This window comes from Lissotriton helveticus, chromosome 3_1, assembly GCF_964261635.1.
Source record: "Lissotriton helveticus chromosome 3_1, aLisHel1.1, whole genome shotgun sequence".
Classification (NCBI taxonomy): domain Eukaryota; kingdom Metazoa; phylum Chordata; class Amphibia; order Caudata; family Salamandridae; genus Lissotriton; species Lissotriton helveticus.
Window position 1 is genome coordinate 377,238,764 of NC_136061.1, and position 22,249 is coordinate 377,261,012.

The following is a 22,249-nucleotide window of genomic DNA, read 5'->3' on the forward strand; positions in this document are numbered from 1 at the left end:
TTTAGTTGTGAAAAGCTGATTACTAGAGACATGACCATGATTCCAGTGCTTTTCTTTGGAGTTCCTTTGGTGACAATGTGCAAAGCGGCAACATGGCTTACAAATGTGGGACAGTGTTCAGAAACTTGTTTCTTTGAGGTGGTTTAGAGTCTCACCAACCATATTTTCATTTGTACACAATTTTGCGAAGACATCGCTGACCTTGTCAGCCCACACGCCCTCCCTTCCGAGGACTACATTCTCCTAGGAGACCTCAACTTTCACCTGGAGAATAACAACGACAACACCACCACCCTGCTTGATAACCTCGCCAATCTCTGACTCAAACAGCTGGTGAACACCCCCACCCACTACGCCGGACACACGCTCGACCCAATCTTCTCCTCCAGCAAACACATCTCCTTTAATCACACCACAGGACTCGACTGGACGGACCATAGCTGCGTCCACTTCAGCTTCAGAAAGACAACGACCCACCACCACCCGCAACAGGTTCCCCGCAGAAACTGGAACAAAATTACCCTCGACCAGCTCACCAAATCACTGAACTAAAACCCTCCCGCCAGATCTACGGACCCAAATCAAGCAGCCTTTAATCTCGCACAATGGATCACCCACTGCGCTGATGAACTAGCACCCCTGAAAAACCGTCCCAACAGACCAGAAAGCAAAAGAGCCTCCAGGTTCAACGACGACCTTAAGAACTCCAAAAAGAACTGCCGCACCCTCGAGAAAACCTGGAGAAAAAACCCAACCGCAGACAACATGACCGCCTTCAAGAACGCCACCCGCAAACACCACCAGCTGATCCGCACCACTAAGAAGTCAGCATTTAAAGACCGACTAGACAACAACGCCCACAACAGCAAAGAACAGTTGAGCATCGTCAATGAACTCAACAATCCCAGCCCCGGCAACAACGACATCACTCCCTCTCAAGATTTATGCGACTCACTAGCCTCGTTTTTCCACAGCAAGATCGCAGACCTATATAACAGCTTCAGCGACCTGCCCTCTCCCCCTACCTCTGAACTGTAGCCCCCTACCACCACCCTCCGCGCCTGGACCCCAATCAGCACCGAAGAAACCATACGCATGATGAACTCCATCCATTCCGGATCTCCAACAGACCCATGCCCCCACCACATCTTCAATAAGACCGACTCCGTCATCGCACCCCAACTCCGAGATATCATCAACTGCTCCTTCAACACCGCTACCTTCCCGGAAAGCTGGAAGCATGCTGAGCTCAGCGCCCTCCTGAAGAAACCTACAGCAGACCCCACGGAACTTAACTACCGCCCCATCTCGCTCCTCCCGTTCCCCGCCAAAGTCATCGAGAAGACCGTCAACAGCCAGCTCGCCGCCTTCCTTGAGTCTAACGGCTCCCTTGACCCCTCACAGTCCAGTTTCCGAGCTAACCACAGCACTGAGACCGCCCTCATCGCAGCTACAGACGACATCCGGACACTGCTCGACAACGGGGAAACAGTGGCCCTCATCCTCCTGGATCTTTCCGCAGCGTTCGACACGGTATGCCACCGCACCCTAGTACATCGCCTCAGGAACGTCAGATTACAAGATAAGGCATTGGACTGGATCATCTCGTTCCTCGCCGGAAGAACCCAAAGAGTCCGTCTCCCCCCTTTCAGATCTGAGGCCACCGAAGTCATCTGCGGCGTACCACAAGGATCTTCGCTCAGCCCCACCCTCTTCAACGTCTACATGAGCCCCCTCGCATCCATCGCACGCCAACACAACCTAAACATCATCTCCTACGCTGACAACACTCAACTGATCCTCTCCCTCACCAAAGACCCAACCACCGCCAAAACGAACCTACACGAAGGGATGAAAAACGTAGCCGAATGGATGAAGAACAGCCGCCTAAAACTGAACTCGGACAAGACGGAAGTCCTCATCCTAGGAACATCCCCCTCTGTCTGGGACGACTCATGGTGGCCCCCGGCACTAGGCAGCGCACCCAAACCAACGGACCATTCTCGCAACTTAGGATTCATCCTAGACTCCTCCCTCTCCATGACCAAACAAGTCAACGCCGTCTCATCATCATGTTTTAACATCCTACGCATGCTCCGAAAGATCTTCCGATGGATCCCCGCCGAAACTAGGAAAATGGTCACCCAAGCACTTGTCACCAGCCGACTAGACTACGGAAACACCCTCTACACCAGAACCACAGCCAAACTGCAGAAAAGACTTCAACGCATTCAGAACGCCTCCGCCCGACTCATCCTGGACATACCTCGACACAACCACATATCAGAACACCTGAGAAACCTGCACTGGCTCCCTATCAGCAAGAGAATCACGTTCCGTCTCCTCACTCACACACACAAGGCCCTCCACAACCTAGGACCCAGCTACCTCAACAATCGCCTATCCTTCTACACCCCCACCCGCCAACTACGTTCGTCCAACCTAGCCCTCGCCGTGATTCCACGCATCCGTAAAGCCACCATGGGAGGAAGATCCTTCTCTTACCTGGCGGCCAAGACCTGGAATTCCCTCCCCTCTCACGTCCGTCTTACCCAGAACCACCTCTCCTTCAGGAAGCAACTCAAGACCTGGTTATTCGATCAGTAACGAACCCCTTTCCCTTAAGCCCCTTGAGACCCTCTGGGTGAGTAGCGCGCTATACAAATCTGACTTGACTTGACTTGACTTGACTTGTATTGGTTGCTAGTGTAAATACTGGTATATGAATCCGTGAAAGATCCAATGCTGGAGGAGAAATAATTATCTGCAGGTACAATTTTGTTGATTGGTAAATTTAATCATTTAGTAGTTGCACATGCAACCCACCCATCTTACCTCTTCACAAGACTGTGTGTACTTCTACCCACTCTTGTGCTTTGAAAATCTGAGGTAACATGTCCGTTAGGGGGAGTTTAGTACTAAGTCACCCTCACTGGCTGCAGTGCAACCCGTATGGTAAAGCTTAAGTGCTAAAAACTCTTTCTTAATGTATATGATCTTAATACTTCTCTGTTTAACACTTGACAGATGATTCCTAGCCTGATGATGGCGGCTAATTCAAGTATGCCGAATCTATATATTATAACAACTGGAAAATTGTTTTTACTTATCAGTATTGTTTCCTTAATAAAGGTGAATGGTACTGCTGTTAAGATTTTTTTCTTTCTCCTTTTCATTGAAAGGAAAGAACGTGATGTTCTTCAGGAGGATTTGGAAACCACAAGAGCAGATGCTAGGGCCATGCTGCTGAAAATGGGAAATGAGATAACAGACTCCTCTTTTGAGGTTACTGAAGCCAAGGATAAGCTACTGGGTCTAATGGAAACACTTAAGATGGCGCTGGAGGGAGAGGTAAGACTTTAGAAATCTTATCTTCAGCATGGTTTGTGTGATTATTAGCTTAAGACAAGAATCCTCTGCTGTTGGAATAGGTGTCTACGGCAGTTAATACCATCATAAATTTAAATCTAGGTTTATGGATACAGTTCCATTTCCATTTGCCAGAAGTAGATAAATACTGATTCTAATGGATGTACCAACACCCCGGTTGGCCTAGTAGAAAGCCAATGTAAGGCCAACTGGCTGTGGGGCACTTTTGCCTGGTAATCCATCAATATCTGTCCTTCATATATTGGTTCCTCAAACTGCTTCACTAGTTATGGTTCCAGTCGGGGCTGCTCAAAGCCCTAGAGGTAAGAACCTATCAGTGAGCCTGCTGCATTCTGCGCCATTTACTCTACAGTAGTTCTGAAACTTGGCCTAAATGTCCAGGACCAACTCCTGAGGATGGCCTTTGTCATGTTTTTTGTCTGTGTTTATGTGAATGAAATTAAATGCTTCTAATTTTCCTAGATTGAATGTTTCTAATTTTACATGTTAGGGAGTGGACCGCCTTTGACCCTCTCTCATAGTAGGCTTTTTCAGTTTTACATTTTGCAGGCTGTCTCCTTAGTCATGAATTTTCTAGTTCGCCCCTTACCGTCCATAAAGTGTTAAACGTTTTTCTTCAGCTATTTATTTTATGCTGCTTTGAGAGATATTCAGCTTTTGTCTCTTGTTACTATTCAAACATCATAGAGATGTAAGCTATATTTTTTCTCCTTATGAATGTGTTTGCTGCATCACACACTACATACCGTTGTAGGAAGCTGGCTCTGTATATACTATACCCAAGTAAGGTATAGTGTGCAGAGTACACTGGATCCCCAAAGGTAGGCAGAGGTAAAAGTGGATAATACCTTACTCTCTATTGGTGGTAGTGTGGGTGAGTAGTAAGGCTTTATCAGAGGGCAGTGCAAAGATTTATTTTACACACTCGGGCAAGAAATTATTTCACACACTCAGACCAATTGTTGTGTATGGAAATATTTATTTGTTGTATTGTATTTTTAGAACCAGGCCAGACTTGGTGCAGGTAAGTAAAAATAATATTTTTCTGATAATACAGTTGAATGCAATTGAATGTAAATACAGGTAGATCAAATGTTCAGAACAGCTGAAATTACTTTTCAGTTACTCTACAGTTACTTTGTGATTATTTTCTAAGTTACTTTTTCAGATTACTTTTTTTACTCAGTGTGATATGCCTAGATATCAGACTGGGACATTTCCTGAATAAAAAGTGAGTAAAACAGTTTTTGTCAAAACAGTTTCTTAGTTTTCCATGCAAAACACCCTCGGCACCCAAAATATTTTCAGACGAAAACAGTCAATGCAATCCTATGGAGAAAAAAAGGGTTATCGCTTTGCAGGTAAATAAACGACCTTGAGGGTTGAGTTTCTGGGATTAGAACACGGGTTCCCCCAGGGTCAAGTATGCACTCAGAAAGCCCCCTCGTGGCTCTAGGGCGGCCGAGTGCTGAGGCCATATGTTATCCAATGGGGGAAGGGGGCCTCCGGTTGGTGGCTGCTCACGAGCAGGCCACAAGGTTGAGGGATCAAAGCTCCTAGAATTAAGCTCAGTGCAAAGGGAGGTTGAAATTAGCAGATAAAGTGCACCTACAGCAGCGGCTGGGTGAAGGGTGCTGTTTTGGCATTGGGTGCCCTGTTTTCAATGGGGATTCTCCGGTTGCAACAAACAATGCAGGCTGGGGACGAAGATATTCTGGAGGAGACCACTGGTTGGAAAGGTAAGTTGGGATGTCGTAAGATGCTGGGACACCGTCAGTTGGGCCACCCAAAGGCCGTGGGCATCGGGTGCAAGGGCGTCTTTTTAGCGTCTGGTTTTTCTTACTGTCTCCGGTTGCGGGGGATCCTCCAGAATGGGGCTGCAGGCGTCGTCGGGATACTTGAGGTAGCTCAGGGATCACTAGATGCCAGGCCAGGATCGCCATGGAGACCACCTTGTGGTGTTGGGCCACTCAAGCCGTGAGCATCGGGTGCAGAGTGGTGCAGACTCGCAGATTTGGCCTGAACCAGAGTTTGTTGGTGAGCAAATCCGGTGCTCACCGAGACAAGTTCTTTTTAGTGAAGGCGGGGCAGGTCCTCTGGGTTCTGGGGGGGCTGCTGGCTGCAGATACACCAAGATTCCGCTGGAGCAGGTCGAGATCAGAGCAGGCCGGTAGGGCTGGGACCAAGTCAGTTGGTGTCCTTTTCTTCCTTCAGCACAGCTCTTCGGTCCTTCTCGTTTCTGAGGAGGCAAGGTTCTGGGTAGCCCCTAAATACAAAGTTTTGGGGCGTTTGAGGTAGGTACATGTCGGGACCAATGGGTCCCTTCTTTGGGGTTGGTACACCCCCTACTATACCACCCTTCAGTGGGAGGGGGTATAACCCTCGGCATAACCCTCGCTCTGGTTGGTTGGGTCCCCCCCATCTTCGAGATGGCGAGGACTGAGAGTTATTTCACCTCGCCGCTCCCACCTGAGGTTGGCAAAGGTTGGCACACCTTTCCGCCTATCTTGGTTTTCCCGCCGATTCTCTCACCCAAAGTGGGAGTGAGAACCGGTAGGGGCTGATGCCCCATCGGCGTCAAAACTGTTTGTACTCACCTGGATACACAAGCAACCTTGGCCAATGCCCAGTGGAGCGGTCATATGCAGCTATTGAGGAGTCTGGCCCTGGTTTCACCCCCTCAGCCGTCACCTACCCAGCCGGACATCTGTCATTGTTTTCCTCGTTTTTCCCGTTGTGTGTTCCCTCCATCCCCATCCTCCTCCCCCTGTGACTCTTTGATTTAAGTGATGTAACTATGTAACTTGTAACTCGCTGTAACTCATGTAAAGCGCTCTGATATCTGAAACTTTTCAAATAAAATAAATAAAGTTGCTGGGAGCAACAAATGACTGGGTCAGCTTACAAAGGCAGCAAGCCTTTGAAACGTCCCCTTCTTGGACCCTGCCCATCCTGGGGAGGGCGGGGAGGCTTGGCACCTCGACCCAGGATATACTATGTTTCGGGATCCTGAGGGAGGCAGGCTCTTGACCCAGGTGTCCAGAAATGTCTGGTGGTGGCAGCTAAAAGTAGCCACTCAGCCTGGACACTAGTGGTAGGTTAGTTTTCAGGGGGCATCTCTAAGATGCCCTCTGTGTGCATTTTTCATTAAATCCCACACTGGCATCAGTGTGGGTTTAATTTGCTAAGAAGTTTGAAACCAACCTTCCCAGTAAAGCCATTATGGTGCAGTTGAATTCGTAATGACAGACTTCCAGAACATATACTCTTTATGGCTTTACTGGACTGACAAAGTCTAAGAATGGACCTGGACACTGTAGGGGTACAGGGCTCATGCACCTCCACCCTCACTAGTGGTATAGTGCACCCAGCTAGAAAAATGGCTTACCTATGCTATGGAAGTAAATTGTAGGCATGGCACACAAAGTGTGCCATGTCGACTCTTCACTTTGCTTTGCACCAAAACACTCAGCCTGCAATGGCAGTGTGTGTGTGTGAAGGTACAGGGCCTCCAAGGGTTGTACAATAAGTTTTGCAGCCCTTAGGGGCCTTCACTGGTTGCAGTGCCCTTGGTACCTATGGTACCTTTTACAAGGCACTTACATGTAGCCAGAGAGTTGGCAATTGGGTTTGCAACAGTACAGTTTTAGGGAAAGAACATAAGGCCCTGGGTACCTGGTTGGCAGGAACCCAGGGCAAACTCAGTTAAAGAGCATCAACATTAGGCAAAAGATGGGGGCAACCATGCAAAAAGGGGTACTTTCCTACAACCATACATTTCAAATAATGGTTTATAGATTCTTTTATGGATTATGTAAAGATGGGATCTCTAAATGAGACTACATTTAGTTGCCCTTGGCCTGGTGCATTTGAATTTCGAATTATGTCCTACGTCAGCACAAATAGTGTGTGATGCTTGAGAACTCATTTTAGTTTCTGTCAATCAGCAGGTTTTACATTGATCTGGTAAGAAAAAAACAATCTATTCTTGTGTTTGATCATACATCAGAGAAAAGGTGAAATTCCATTCTCCAGGGTTTAACGTCCAATCATCTACCAAACCCAGGCCCTCTTTAACGTGTCAGAGTTCGAAGGTGTCTGTTTAAATTGAGTTGGATTGCAGCTGTCTAAGGCAATGTTTTGTGTTGAATAAAATCACCGCCCATGACTATATAACTCTCTGCAAAGTTAGAAATAATCCGAAACAATTTTTTGAAGAACCTTTTTGTCCTCATTGGGAGGATAAGTTGAGAACCGCATGAGTGAGTGACCCTACAGCTTTCTATGGAGGCGCAGAATCCTTCACTGTTCATCACGATATTGCTTATTAAGTTGGAAGACCAAACTCTGCTTGAAATTTATAAAAACTATTTTTGTCTTATTGATGCTATGGAACTGAAACTGTATAGGAAACCAGTTGGTTTTCAGACACTTGTCTCACTGATAGCTAGTAATACTGCTTTGTTGTTTATATTTCAAGCATGTGTATATATGAAAGATCTAGTGCTGGAGAAGAAAAAGGATCAGTACCAGCAAGCATATTTGCATGCATCTTTTAAGGCTACTACTTTAAATATTTTAGTCCACTTATCTGATTCATATTTTATCTTCATTGATTGAGTTGCCATAAATGTAGCTCTGATTTCAGAAGGCTTGGAACACAGTACAATATCTTAGTAAAAAGGTCTCTAGAAATAGTTACGTAGACGTTTCTATCATGGCATCCATCAGAGTATGGTATCCAAGGCAAGAAAAGAAGTAAGCTGCTCCACTTGGGACTTTGTGAGAGATCTATCCATAGTGAAGTAAATGGCATTCTGCAGTTCATAATAAACAGAACTTGTCCCTGAAACATGGGATCTTTCATAGATTCAAAAGCTATCAAGCTATTCTGCACGGTCAGGCAGGAAACTCTTTTTAGGCAATGCTTATGTGGATTATATGCTTATGTGCAGTTTTCTTGTATACTTTACTACTTTAGTCATAAGCTATACGTAGTCTACAGTACAGATGTTGGCAGCACACTTCTTCAATTTACCAGCATACATTTTTGAGGTTAAGGCACTGGTGTGATGTTCCATCTGTCAGCTCCAGAAACAAGATGTATCGCCAGATGATTCCGACAACCAAACATTTTTAAAACATTTCATATTCTGACAGAAATATGCTTAAATGCAGTTCTATTATTACTGTGCATTTCACTCTTACAAAAGTGGAAGAGTCCTTTAAAAAATCATTGACTACCCTGGGGATAAAAAGAAAGGCCTATTATTTGTTTGTTTCAAGTATCTGGAAAGGCCAAGAACCAAAGGCAGACATACGTAGAGTGACATAGAGAACAGGTTGTAGTTCATAGAACATGCCCACTTTGAGAGCTGGTTCCATTTCGTAACATAAATGCTTAAGGTAGAAGGCATCCTGGCTTCCTGCAGAATCTGTGGGCAATATTCTGGAAGGTCTAATGTGGCAAATTTTGTATTCTGAACTACTAGGTCATTCCCTTAAACTACTGTGGATTATGCTGATGATGGGAAATAATTCAAGCATGTTATTATTATTAAAATTTTTTATAAAGCGCGTAGTCACCCGGAGGTATCCGAGCGCTAAGATCCCTACTTCTGCGGGTCAGAGGGCCAAGGAAAAAAAGGGGGGGGATGTCAATCTATGCAGCCTAAATCAATGGTTGGACAAATACAGATTTCTATGTATTGTTTGAGTGTGTGTGTATACTGAAACATTCAAAGTTAAAGTGACACAATGGTTCCAAAGCAAAACCTGAAAATCCCATAACTTCACTGGTTATGGTTTTCTACATGACTTGGCAGCACAACATTGTTTATTGATATGTATTCAAACAAATTATATTTTATCATTTTTATGTCTAATGTGGGTGCGCAGCTCACAAAGTCTAGTAGTCAAATGTGGGTGAAAAAATAGTTTCTTTATTTCAAATTGTGATAAAATCATCAAACATAGACACTCCAGCCAACGCGTTTCATTCCCATATTGGGAACTTCATCAGGGCAAATGAAAAAGGTATGAAACGGCTTGTATATACCACCTCACACTGGCAAGTTTTCACGTACTGCACAGATCCTGTGCTATGTAGCTCTAGCTATATGGCTTATGCTGAAAATGTATTTTTTTTCCTCCATTTTTATAGGATGTGGGTGCATCAGTTCAATGGGACACAAACTCTCCTGCCAGCAACACCAGCAGTGCAGGGACCGCATTCTGTGTCAGCAGTGTCTTAAAATCCAAACAGCATTTAGAAGGTATGTTGTGAATCTCTTGGAAAAGAGTATTGGAAAGCAAGCCCATTCTATGTTAGATGTTACATAAGTGAAGTCCGCTTAATTTTACCACATAAGTTCTGTGTATTGGTGACCCTGAAAGGTGTAACAAACTGAGTTGGACCCAAACTAATCAAGACACAGTTTCTGACTGTTATCCTTTCTTTTAGATCAGCCCAAAGAATCAAATCCTTCCATTCTGTGGAATGAAACAAGCGCATTCACTAAAGTTCAACCAGCAACTCCAAAGCCAGCAGGTACTGTGGATCATGTGCCCCACTCACCACCCATACCACCAGTGTTGTCTATGTACAAGACTGAGATCAGAATGACCTTGTTTGTCTTTTTTTAATTAATTGCTAATGTTTTGCATGGATGCGGTCACTGTGCTGTGCATGTATCTGTAGGTTAGGAGGCAGTAGGATTGATGCTGAGCAGGGATTCACTGTGCGAGCATTGTGAATGTAAGTGCATAGGATGAGTAAAATTTATTTAAGCACTTTATTTCACATGCATTAAATGATGGGTTTACATGTTAATGTGTCTGGCTCAAATATTTTCTAATTCTGCTTCCATCCCTTCACCCCATGGAAGGAGTCATTCACCCAACTCTGTTCTCTTTTCCCTGGGGTCTACCTTATCCACAAACATTGCATTTTTCAGCCTTCTTGCATAATTCCGGAACGGGTTTAAAATGGGGGGATACTATTATCTTTCTCAGTGATTTCATTGGAATTTTTTTTTTCTTCAGGTTTTTAAAAATTAAATCCTCATTAAATTAACATAAAAACAATCTTGAACCTTCACCAGAAAGAACAATGTCACAAGTAGGAAGTCAGAGGCTTCAAAGACCCAGAATGCGTTCATTGTCAGTTGCAACAGTTCATTTCTGATGGATACTTGTAACTGCACATTAACACCTTTAGAATATCCAGAGGTGCTAAACTTCATCTGTATGATTTTTCAGGATATCTGTTGCGTGCTTTGGGTTGACTTCACTGTGCCCTAGAAGTAGTGACTGCATACACTTATAGGAGCCATACAAGCTCACTGCCATAATTTCATTTATTTCTATGCCTTCATACATGGATCCGGATATAGCTCCTAACTTTGTCTCATCAGTTGAAGAGTTTTTTCTACCAAATTTTTTTTCAGTGTGCAATGGAACATGTCCTTCCTAAAACAACAGAGTTTAAGCCTTGTAGGGGATGCCTGTGACTGATCCCCACAAGTTATGTCTCAGGTGTTTGTGTTAGGTCCATGACTCCAGAGTCATGTGAACTGTGTGGCCATCTACACCCATGGCCTATTCAAGATTTCGCACCTGTACATCACCGAACTTTGGCAAGAGTCTCATAAGTCCTGTTCCCGCTCAAAGTAGAGAGTGCATACCAGTTCCACTGTCTGGCCTTCTCCTGTAGCAGGTCTTCAACATGGTTCAAGTGTTTGGGTAGGTCAAATTCTAAAAACTCCAAGCCGACCCTGTCCCTCCCTTGCCACTCTCCTTCTGAGAAGTTGCAAGGATTTCAAGTTGTCCCTGATCTTGTTTCTGCTCTGCTGCTGAGGAGTTCCATCTGCAGGTGATCACGATGCTCCATGAATTTCTGGTGCAATCAGCAATACCCAACAGGTTGAGGCATTCAAGAAAGAAAATTGCTGGCACCCTTCCCGTCTCCTCTGGTGCACCTTCCGGCCCCAATGATCCATGGAAGCCTCCATTCAGGTTTATAGTGCAGGTGAGTGCACCCTTGGCATACTCTGTGATTTCCGAACATCCTTTGGGTTCAGCCTGAACTCCGAAACATACTCCAAGACCAGCACCTCAATCCTGTCCGTGCCTTCCAAGTTGATACCTGGAACAGTCCTGACTTGACCTGCCTGTGTTCACACTGACTCAGATAAAACTGCACCTTTGCTAATGAGCTGCCCTCTGGTCGCCTACACGTCCTAGAAACCAAGTACCTGTATTCCATTTGCTGTAATTTTAGGTGACGCCATACCCTACCTAGTCATGTTTTGATGTCATTTCATGACTCATTTAATTTAATGTAATGTGATCCTGCAAGTCCATAGTATGGCAATACCGCGCAGTGTTTTCAAAACACGAGATGGCCTCTGTATGTAAAAGAACCTGGCCAGAGGTGTTCGGTTAAACATGACTAGAAAGGAAATTTTCCAAAATACGAGATGGCTTCTGCGCGTGAAGGAGCCTAGGCAGATGTTCTGTTAAACATGAGATGAAATCAAAAGCCCCCCGCAGTGCCGGGTAGGCGGTGGGAACGAGTTACCCTCCACACCCGAGGGCGGCCTGGGCCAGCGACTCCGTTCCATCGTAGACCGCTGCCACTAGAGTATCTCAATAGAGTATCTCCTTCGGCCCCCTGGTACAATGAAGACCTCCGATTACATCGCCAACACTGTAGGAATCTAGAAAGGCGCTGGAGGAAAGCCTACTGTCCCATAGCTAGACAAATCTATAAAGATGCCCTTATGATTTACAAAAAGGCGATCTTGACTCGAAAAGCGTTTTTTTTCTCAGCACAAATTAAGACCGCTGCTAATTCTGCCAGAGAACTGTTCTCCGTTGTTACTACTTTGTCCACCCCCCCCTCTGGCCCTGGAGTTGAGCCCTCACAGATCTTCTGTAATGAATTAGCCACCTTCTTTACCACAAAGGTTGCAGATATATATGCTTCATTTGAAGATGATATCAGAACTGAACGCAGATGTGGTAATGGGAAAGAAGTATTGTCCCACCACAATTATGATTCTTTTCCATGTTTTTTACCTGCCTCACATGACGACGTGATGAAAATCATTTCCATCATTAAATCGGGCTCTCCCCTGGACCCTTGCCCTCCATCTGTGATGTTAAAACTCACAGAAGTGATCTCCCGCCCCCTTATGGAGATCTGCAATAATGCATTTCTGACAGGCCAATTTCCTAGTATATGGAAGAAGGCTGTTATAAAACCCCTTTTAAAAAAACCTTCCTTAGATCCTACAGCCGTCGCAAGTTATAGACCGATTGCGTGCCTGCCCTTTCCGGCCAAAGTATGCGAATACCTGATGAACAGACAGCTCTCAGAGTTCGTCGAGACTCACCAACTTCTCGACGAAACGCAGTTTGGTTTCAGGAAAGGGCATGGAACAGAGACTGCCTTGATAAAGGCCTCTGACGAGATCAGGGCGATTATGGATCAGGGAGGGGCGGCTGTTCTTATCCTTTTGGATCTGTCAGCAGCCTTTGACACGGTCGACCATGCCACTCTAGTCGACCGTGTCACAGCTCTGGGGATAAACGGTTTAGCCAAGGACCTCATCTCATCTTTCCTGGCAAACCGTACCCAGACAGTAAGGCTTGGAGATTTCTATTCTCCCATCTCTGCACTCCCTTGTGGAGTCCCACAAGGCTCCTCGCTAAGTCCTATGCTTTTCAACATCTATGTAGCGGACTTAGCGAGGATAATAAAGGCCTATGGGATACAACTTACATCGTATGCAGATGATACCCAGCTGGTGCTGGGTATCCACAAGGATGGCCTTACTGTAGCAGCCAATTTCCAGAAAGCTATGCTTGAGGTCAGTACCTGGATGGCCTCGAATTGTCTTAGGCTCAACTCGGACAAGACCGAGGTTATGACCTTCGGAAGACTCTCCCCTGAATGGTCTCCTGGTTGGTGGCCGGAAAAGCTTGGCCATCCACCTGTCCCAGTGGAAAAAGCCAGAAATTTGGGAGTGATTTTTGACAGCAAGCTGGCTTTTGACCTCCACACTAATAAGGTCGTGTCGTCGTCATTTTTCATTCTGAAAAAAATTAAGAAGCTGCTGCCCTATCTCCCTCCTTCTGCCGGGAAGACCTTGGTTTCTACCTTAGTCTTCTCTAAAATAGATTATGGGAACGCTCTCTTTCTTCATACTCCGAAGCGTGTCATAACGAAGCTGCAATCCATTCAGAATGCGGCTGCCAGGATCCTTCTTAACATCCCTCGCCGCAAATCCACCACTCTTGGTATTTGTCTGCTTCACTGGCTGAGAGTAGAGAGCCGTGTTAAATTCAAGGCCCTCTGTATCGCATATAAGGCTGTACATGGCATAGGACCCAGGTTCCTGATTGAAGCCTTTCAGCTGTATACTCCCAGAAGGCAATTAAGATCGGCCAATACCAGTCTCCTCCCTGTGCCACGCACAAGATCGGTCACTTGGGGAGACAGGCGCTTTCTTGTGGCCACCCCAAAACTTTGGAACCTCTTGCCACCTGCCATTAAAGCCGCCCCGAACCTGATGAGTTTTCGCAGGCTTTTGAAAACATGGCTGTTTAACCAGTAAGAGGACGGCAGGATGATGGACTCCAGTTGCTCCACAGCGCCGAGACACCTTCGGGTATTTGTTGCGCTATAAAAATCACGTAAATAAAAATAAATAAATAGAACTCACCAGGCCTCAGACCTCCAGCTCGCTGCCTCCAACTCACGCTCTCCAGTGCCCACTGCGCTGCTCTCAAACTCTCTGGGCCCACAGTCCCGCTCCCCAGGAGTCGCACCATCCGCCTTCTCATTCAGGAGGGGGGCTGTACTGTATAGCCTCCCAAGTCCGGGCCCAACTGTAAGCGCCGCTGCAAGATGGGGGTCTCCGTCACGTCGTCCTGTCGTCCCCCCGGCTCCTACCAGTGCTGCGCCATAGCCGCTGTCAGCAATAGGGCTCTCCTCGCCTCCGCAGGGCACCAAGGCCTCCCGGGCCAGTACCACGATGCTCCCCGCTCTTTCCTCCTTCCATGTTCGTGCTCCCAGCGCCTCCAGGGATTCACCGCTGTCCTTGTCAGCAGATCGCAGAACACCAGCGCCCCGTCGGGCCCAGGCTATCCCGGCAGGGAGCCATGCAGCTCACCTTCCGCTGCCTCATGGTCCGCCGATGTCGCGGGGCTCTCACCCCTTGTACCCTTCTCGCTAGGGGGGAGTGTCACAGCCAATCCGCTCTCCATCATACATGCCAACATTTCAGAAGAGCAAAGAGGGAGATAAAAATAAATAAATCGGGAGAACGGGGCCTTGAATCGGGTTACTGGCATGTATGGGCTATGGAAGTGTGCTGCTGCAGGATTGGACATTTGAAACACAAATGTACGTTCTTTTTTCTTACCTTTTAGAAGCATGGAGCGCAATAGCAGGCAGAGAGAGGGTGATGCAAGTGTTGTGCACTGGCCTGGCAGGTTGCTGGCAGTGCATGCTCCCCCCCTCCCTTTCCCCCGCCCCACCACCCTGTGTGACAGCCGGGGCTGAAACAGCATCCTGTGAACACATACAGCCGTGCCCCCTCACCCCCCCATACTTCACATGTATTTAAAAGACCATTCCCTTGTTAATGGCGCTTTGTTGGTTTTTCACCCCTTCTAAAGCCCCTGCATGGCCACTCTGACTATTGCTGGAATAATTGGCACTTTACACAATACCAAGCCCTGTCAGCTGAAACCCAGAGGAATCGGGTTTTTGCTTGCAGGAATCGGGAGGCGGGAGACTAGCCTTGAAATCGGTAGTCTCACGCCTGAATCGGGAGGGTTGGCATGTCTGCTCCATGTCTATGCAGGCCACAAGATGGCGGCCCGGGCACGGCCCTCCTGCGTCACTCAGGGCCCCGCCGCAGGGCCCGGCAGTCAGCAAACCCCCGGGTCACCGCAACCAGCACCGGAGCCCCGGCGTCCACCCATGCACGCCTAGGGCAATTGGGCCGCCGCGCTCCGCCGGACCCCCGATGTCAGCGTCCCCAGCAGTGCACCCCCTCAGCAGCAGGGCCTCGCAGCCAGAGTGGGCAGGGCCGGCTCCCAGTCGCGGGCACAGGACGGCACCACCGCCTCCACCGCCGACTCCTGGAGCTGCTCGCGAGGCTCCCGATTTCAGGAGCCCCAAATATGTTGGCCGATATGTGCTTAAACGGCCCAAAAGCCGGTGCTAGAAAGGCCGTCGGTGGGCGCTTCAACGCCTGTCGACCGCTCATCTCGCCATCTTGGCCACGCCCTCCAGAATTCGTCTTTTACTGATAATTCTTCAATATTTTACGGAGGCAACAAGAAAAATATATTCCGACCCCTTTTTCTCTCCATCTCCCACGTTACCTTCCACACCACACACCAAAGCCTACATGCACTAGCCACCCGCTCAGAGCAGGTGATGAATGTATACAGTAAAACAGCATGAAATAAGGGAAAGCCGCAAGGTTTTATGGCTGGAATAATCATTCACAAAGGGTAATTCTCTATTCCATGTGGCTTTACTTGAAATTGCAGCCCTGGAATGATTTTACCACACATACTTTTAAGTAAAATGGCTCCAGTACCATGCAGCTCATAATTAGGGCTCACGAGTTTTCATAAAATAACTGGGTTGGCCACGTTTCTCCTGAGAAGATTAGAAGACTAGATCTGGCCAATAGGCTACTGTGGGTGAACACGTGAACTATCTCAGACTGTGCTGTGCAAACGCTTTCTCTTAAATTGAACTGACTGACATATCACACTAACTCCATCATGTCACTCATATGCAGTAGTTTTCCAGCACGTGGTGCAGCAGTCTCCACGTGCTGAAAAACTACGGTTACAGTTAAGTAATATTTTTTTATTTGGATGGCTTATTTAAATGCAAACCCCTGTAAAAATGAATTGTGGAGTGGCACATAGAGCCACATGACAGTTGTATACAATACTGTATGAATGGAGCAGTTTATATCACACGCTTGGAACACACTTTCTTTGTGTAATTGAAGTGAAAAGAGTAAATATGTGGACAGGATCAATACGTGATCAACAAATATGGCAAATCATAGGCAGAATTTGGATGTCAAGTCTATGTAGATGGTGATAAGAGAAGTCCTGGACTCAGGATTAAAAAAAAATCCTATTTAGTCAATTTTGTGGTTTAAATATTGCATGCATCTTTCATGTGTTTCTTCCACAATTTGCTGATCAGTTTGTCTTTCCTTCAACTTTAGAGCAGAGTCTGAGCACTGGCCTGGCTGAGCTCATGGCCATCATTGCAGACCTCATTTCTACAACATCCAGGCTTTGCTGTGTTAAGAGAGATGCTGTTTGTCAACTGAAGAATGAGCTGTGAGTTTAACTTTGCTCCTCTTGTAACCACTGTATAATTTGTTTCCAGCTTCCATGGTGTCAATATGAGTTTAAAGAGTTGCGTGGGGAAGGTGAGGATATGGAGTAACTTTTGAATGTTCACCTGCTACAAAAGGTGTTACCTGACGGGCAATATCAAGCTTAGAACAATGTCATGATGCATACTTTTTTCTAATGGATACTTCTAACCGTAAATTCCTCACCTTTTAGAACATCCCCAGGTGCCAGACTGAACCCAAAAGATTGTAGCAGCTGCTCCTGTGCAGTGGGTAGGTGGTGGCGTGCAGTTCCACATTGACTTTGTCCCGCCCGCAAGTGTTGATGGAGCCACAATTAAGAGCCACTCCTATGCGTCGACCACATTTCCATTCTTTCTTCTCTTTCGTACGCTGATCTGGAGAGCTCTCCCAACCTTTTCCATTTCCCCTGCTGAGTTTTTTACTTGGGAATTTTATTTTTACGGTGTGCAAAATAGATATGTCCCCTCCTAAAACTAAAGGGTTTAAGCCTTGTAGGGACTGTTTCAAATACAGGTATGTGCCAGATCAGCCTGAATTGTGTCTCTAGTGTCTGGGTTCAGCACATGACTCCAAGCCCTGCGAGGAGCGTGCCCTTATGAACCAGAAGGTGATTTGGGACCCGTAGCAAAGCAGTACATCGTTAACACTGAAAAAATGCTAGGAAATCCCGCTTGAAGTCAAGGTTGTAAACCTGTTCCTGCTCTCGGGACCATTCCTGCAACAGGTCCACGTCATGGTCAAAGTCTTGCTGGAAGTAGAAGCGGAAGGATAAGTAGGTCATTCAGCATTCGTCATAGTGCGAGAAGTGGCAAGGTGCCTAGCAGTGTTGCTCCTGGTTCCATGACGAGAAGCCAGTCCCTCAACTGCTCTCAATGCACCCTGTGTTTTCGTGACCACGGGTGATGTTACAATAGACTGATGCCTTTTGAGAGGCCATGTTAAGAATTTCTGCCACTCTTCCAGCTTCTCACCCCAAGGATCCGAGGATACCTTTAGTGAGGCCACTGCCAGTGGGTCCATGCCTGGTGCAGTCGGTGCCTCCTGAACCTGCCTCATGTTCCGCTCCAACCCAAGAGCCGACATCCGCCGAGGCACCAAAACCGACGCTGGCACCTATGGGACCGGCCAAAGACTCTGTTCCCATATTCTTGTCTAATTCTGAGCCAAACTCGGCTCAATCCAAACTGACGTTGCATCCAGATGCCATGCTGATGCACCCATCTTCCATTTCAATCACTTGGATAGAGATGACAATTTATACATGGACTTACAGGAGGCCAATGGGCTAGACACTGGGTTGTGTTTCCTACCCTTGGACCACCAACTGATTAGAGTACCTCTTGCCTTGGTAATGTTTTGTAACCTGGACAAACCTACTCAGAACCCTTACTTCCATTTAGTGAAGTCCTCAATGACACCCTTAAAGGGATCTTATCTAAGCCCTGTTCCTGTCCAACAGTAAACAGGCAGGTTGCCAGACTACAAAGCCCATCACCAGAATGTTTGGTGGTTCAGACTTCCACCTGTCGGGTGGACTCCAATTCCCCCCCCCCCAATAATTCTTCCTGACAGACTCAAAATGAATTGAGGCATTTGTAGAACAGATGTTCTCCTATGCCATTTTAGCAGTCCGGTCATTCAATGGCAGCTGTTTGCTGGGGAGATGTAACCATGCTTTATGGTTGGAGTGATCTTGCCAAGCTGTTCTAGAGCAGTTTCGGGCTGACCTGGTTTAAACCATCTAGTCAGACGGTCAGGATGCTGCAAAGTACATTGTTCAGTCTTGGGGACACACCGACTGCCTGAGCAGAGCAGTTCAATCAATCAAGCAGTACTTATATAGCGCGACTGATCACCTAGGTTGTATCTCCCTGACACTAGCATGCTGATTCAGCGATATGCTTAGATGAGATCTGCAGGCTCTCTAGTGACGTGCATGCATCTTTTTTTGTGTCATAATTTTTTATTGGAGTTCATGTCATTTGATCCGCCTCACCTGGTTGGCAAGAAGGCAGATTTAGGATAGCGGCGCTTTAAAGAAAGCCAAGCAGTGGAACATTACTTAGGCCTTTACACCCCTGCGGAACAGTACCCTCAATAGTTTTGCCCCTTTTGAGGTTACTACAAAGGGTTTGTAACAGTCCAGGCCAAGGTTCACTGTCCCCACATCTCGCACTAGTACTACTTTTAGGGGCAGGAAGAAAACACCCAGGCCTTCAGGTGCCATTAAGAGCAAACTAAAGTGGCTTAGAAGGCTGATGCTGCAAGGGTGGATGACTCCCTTGCAGCATCAGCCTTCTAAGCTACTTTAGTTTGCTCTTAATGGCACACCGAAACTCTGTGGGTGGCAGGATCAGACTTTGTCTCCACAGATGGAATAGGATAACATCCAACAGGTGGGTCCTGCAGATTGTTAAACCAGGCTACACCATGCCATTCTTTCTAGACACGCCACACCTGCTCCCACATCAGAGCATCTTTCAGAGAAGTACCTGTCCAACATGTCCCAAGAATTGCAGCTGCTTTGGCTAAAGGAGCATTCGAGAAGGCCATAGCCCCAGAAATATGGACTGGCTGTTACTCTATTTCCTCATTTGGAAGAATAGGAGAGACCTTTGTCATATTTTAGATCGTCTCCCTCTAAACACTTTGCGGAAGGACAAATGCAAGATGCTAATAAGGATCCAAGTTATTTTTGCCCAGGAACCCAACCGACTGGATAGCAGCTTTTTTTAATAGAGAAACAAGAGCAACCCAAATGCCCAGGTGAACCTGGGAATACATGTGCAAACTTCATTGGCTCACGCGGAATTTTTTGAATATATACACAGCAAAAATTACTGTAGTCTTGTGTAACAAGAACTCTGTATGGCTGTTTGTAAACCGATATACCTATAATTTTTCTTACCACTTGTCACTCTATGCTTAGTTGTAGTTGTTCATGTGTGGGTCACTTTGCACATTTTCTCGTTGTTATAATGTTTGCACCAAAGCGGTACAAAAGGGGGTGGTAATGGACGGAGCATCTGAACCAATCAAACACTCACACCCAGTCAAAAGATCTGGGTTTAATCCATCACCGTTCTTTAGCCCACTCTGCCACCCCAGTTCAGACATGGCTATATGCAAATCAGTCTGACCCTGTGCATCATGGGAACAGTCCAGCCCGAACTGCCAAGCCATGCCTTCCCTGGACAGGAAACAAGCTTCCGGGGACCGGTTTCTGGCATTACAGCCGTCTTCAGCCCGGCTTGCTTGAATCCAGTGGCAAAGTGAGCAAGGGACTCACGTCTGAGCATACCCTGCCACACTTATGGCGGCCAAAAGCGGTACAAAAGGGGGTGGTAATGGACGGAGCATCTGAACCAATCACACTCACACCCAGTCAAAAGATCTGGGTTTAATCCATCAGCGTTCTTTAGCCCACTCTGCCACCCCAGTTCAGACATGGCTATATGCAAATCAGTCTGACCCTGTGCCTCATGGGAACAGTCCAGCCCGAACTGCCGACTTCCAGTCGGGCTGGACTGTTCCCATGAGGCATTGCAGCAACGAATGGGTGAGATCCTGGTTCCTGTGGCAGGAGGCATTTCTTCTCTCGGGCCGGAATCTCTCTGGTCATGAATGCCAGAGCAACAAACACTGGTAACATTGCCTTTTAGATCACAAATGGTAGTTACACCCTGAGGTGACACTGGGCAACTTCCAGCAATTTAGGAGAACACTGTCCAGCAATAAGGAGAACTCTCGCTAAATCTTTTTGTCAACATCGAGAAAACTGTACCAAATCTTTTGGGTTTTGGAGATTCCAACTAGGATGTCGCTCAGTGACATATTCCAGATTGAGTGAAACACAAGCACAGAACTTACGTATACCTTTCTACCACTGCTGCTTCTGCTCATAGTTCTGAAGATCTGGAACGAGCAGGCCCACGTCATCCTAGTGGCTCTGGATTGGGCTGGAGAGAGTGGTAGCCAGAACTTCTGATCATAAGCATCTATCCTTTGATCAGGCTGCTGCTTCGAAAGGATTTCCTGTTGCAGCAGCACGGCATGGTCTTCCGCAATCTATACCTCCATGCGTGAAGATTGAGCAGCAGCAGTTGACTGCATTCAGTCTTCCTCCAGATGTTATCCTGACTTCCAGGCATCCTCTAAAAAGTCTGTGTTCGAGGCATGTGGGCTGCTAAATTCATATCTTAGCATTAGATCGCCGCCTAGTGTTGGGCTCGGATGATTGCACATTGTTGTCCTGGAAGAGTCTTCGAAGTATCCTGAGATAGGTGGCTCCTCCCCTGGACTACAGTGCGCATGGGCATCGGCTCCATCCCCAGATTGTTTTTTTCCGCCATTGGGTTCGGATGTGGTCTCGACGTCTTACTGTCGGAACCAAGTAAAACTAACTTTTAGCGGCCAAAAGGCCTCGATTTTCTTGCGTCGGTATTGTCTGCGCACGGTCTCGAGTCTTCCGTCTCTTGGAGCCGGAATAAGCGGAGTTTTCTTCGCTCTCGGAACTTTGAGGCCTTCTCATCGCGACACGACTGCAAGCCTTTTCGGACATGGAGCGGAGCCCGTTTAAGTACTGCCCGCTCTGTGGGTCCAAGTACCCACACATCGATCTACACCCCGTGTGTAACAAATGCCTTTCGCCTGACCACGACGACGGAAAGTGCAAGGCCTGTGCACAGTTCCGATCGAAGAAGACTCTCAAGCTTCGGCGCGCGGTGCGCATGGAAGCTAAACAAGCGGCACCGGATCCGGAGAACATCTTCGGCGACCAAGACGAAGAGGACCAGGGTCATCATCTCCAAATCTCCCCACCCGGGACGGAGGTCGAGGCGGATCCGGGAGACGACGACGGAGTCGCGGGTCCAGGCCTTGAATACGTCGACGAGGTAGGAGACGACGATGAGATTTATGGGGCCGCGGCGGATAGCTCAGCGGACGAGCTCTGCCCCGAAGGTTACGAGGATACCGACCGGGACACGGGATCGCCTGTCGGCCTTACCCAAGACCCGTTGCCGCAAGCCACAGCCCCGCCTTCGGGCCCGGCCACAGACTTACTTGCTGGGCAGACTGTTTCGAAACCGAAACCGAAACCATCGGGATCGACAACACCTAAAATGGCCGACCCGAAATCGAAACTGAAAGTTAAGGACTCGAGTGTCCCTAAGATGGCTGCCGTGCCGGTGAAACCGACGGCGCCTGCTACCCCATCGACTCCGTCGACCTCCGGTCCGCAGAAGTCGAGGAAGTCCGTCGATTCCGATGCTGCGAAATCGAAACCGACGCCAGAGGAGGGGTCCTCCGAGAAAGATGGTCGGCACGGGACAGCGGCTCCGACGCCGTCAAAACCCGCCAAAGTCGGCTCCAAGGAGGCTACGCAGGCACACGGGAAGAAGTCTGTGCCCCGAACGCAGGAATCG

General features: G+C 47.4%; 1 protein-coding gene across 1 annotated transcript in view; it reads left to right on the forward strand.

Moving 5' to 3' along the window:
• Window positions 1-22,249, forward strand: part of SPAG5 (sperm associated antigen 5) — a 620,821-nt gene that overhangs the window by 370,311 nt on the left and 228,261 nt on the right. Inside the window, exons 17-20 of the mRNA XM_078680111.1 lie at window positions 3,183-3,351; window positions 9,554-9,665; window positions 9,854-9,940; window positions 16,665-16,782. Of these exons, the coding sequence (XP_078536237.1) occupies window positions 3,183-3,351; window positions 9,554-9,665; window positions 9,854-9,940; window positions 16,665-16,782 (486 nt within the window). The remainder of the gene's footprint in view (window positions 1-3,182; window positions 3,352-9,553; window positions 9,666-9,853; window positions 9,941-16,664; window positions 16,783-22,249) is intronic.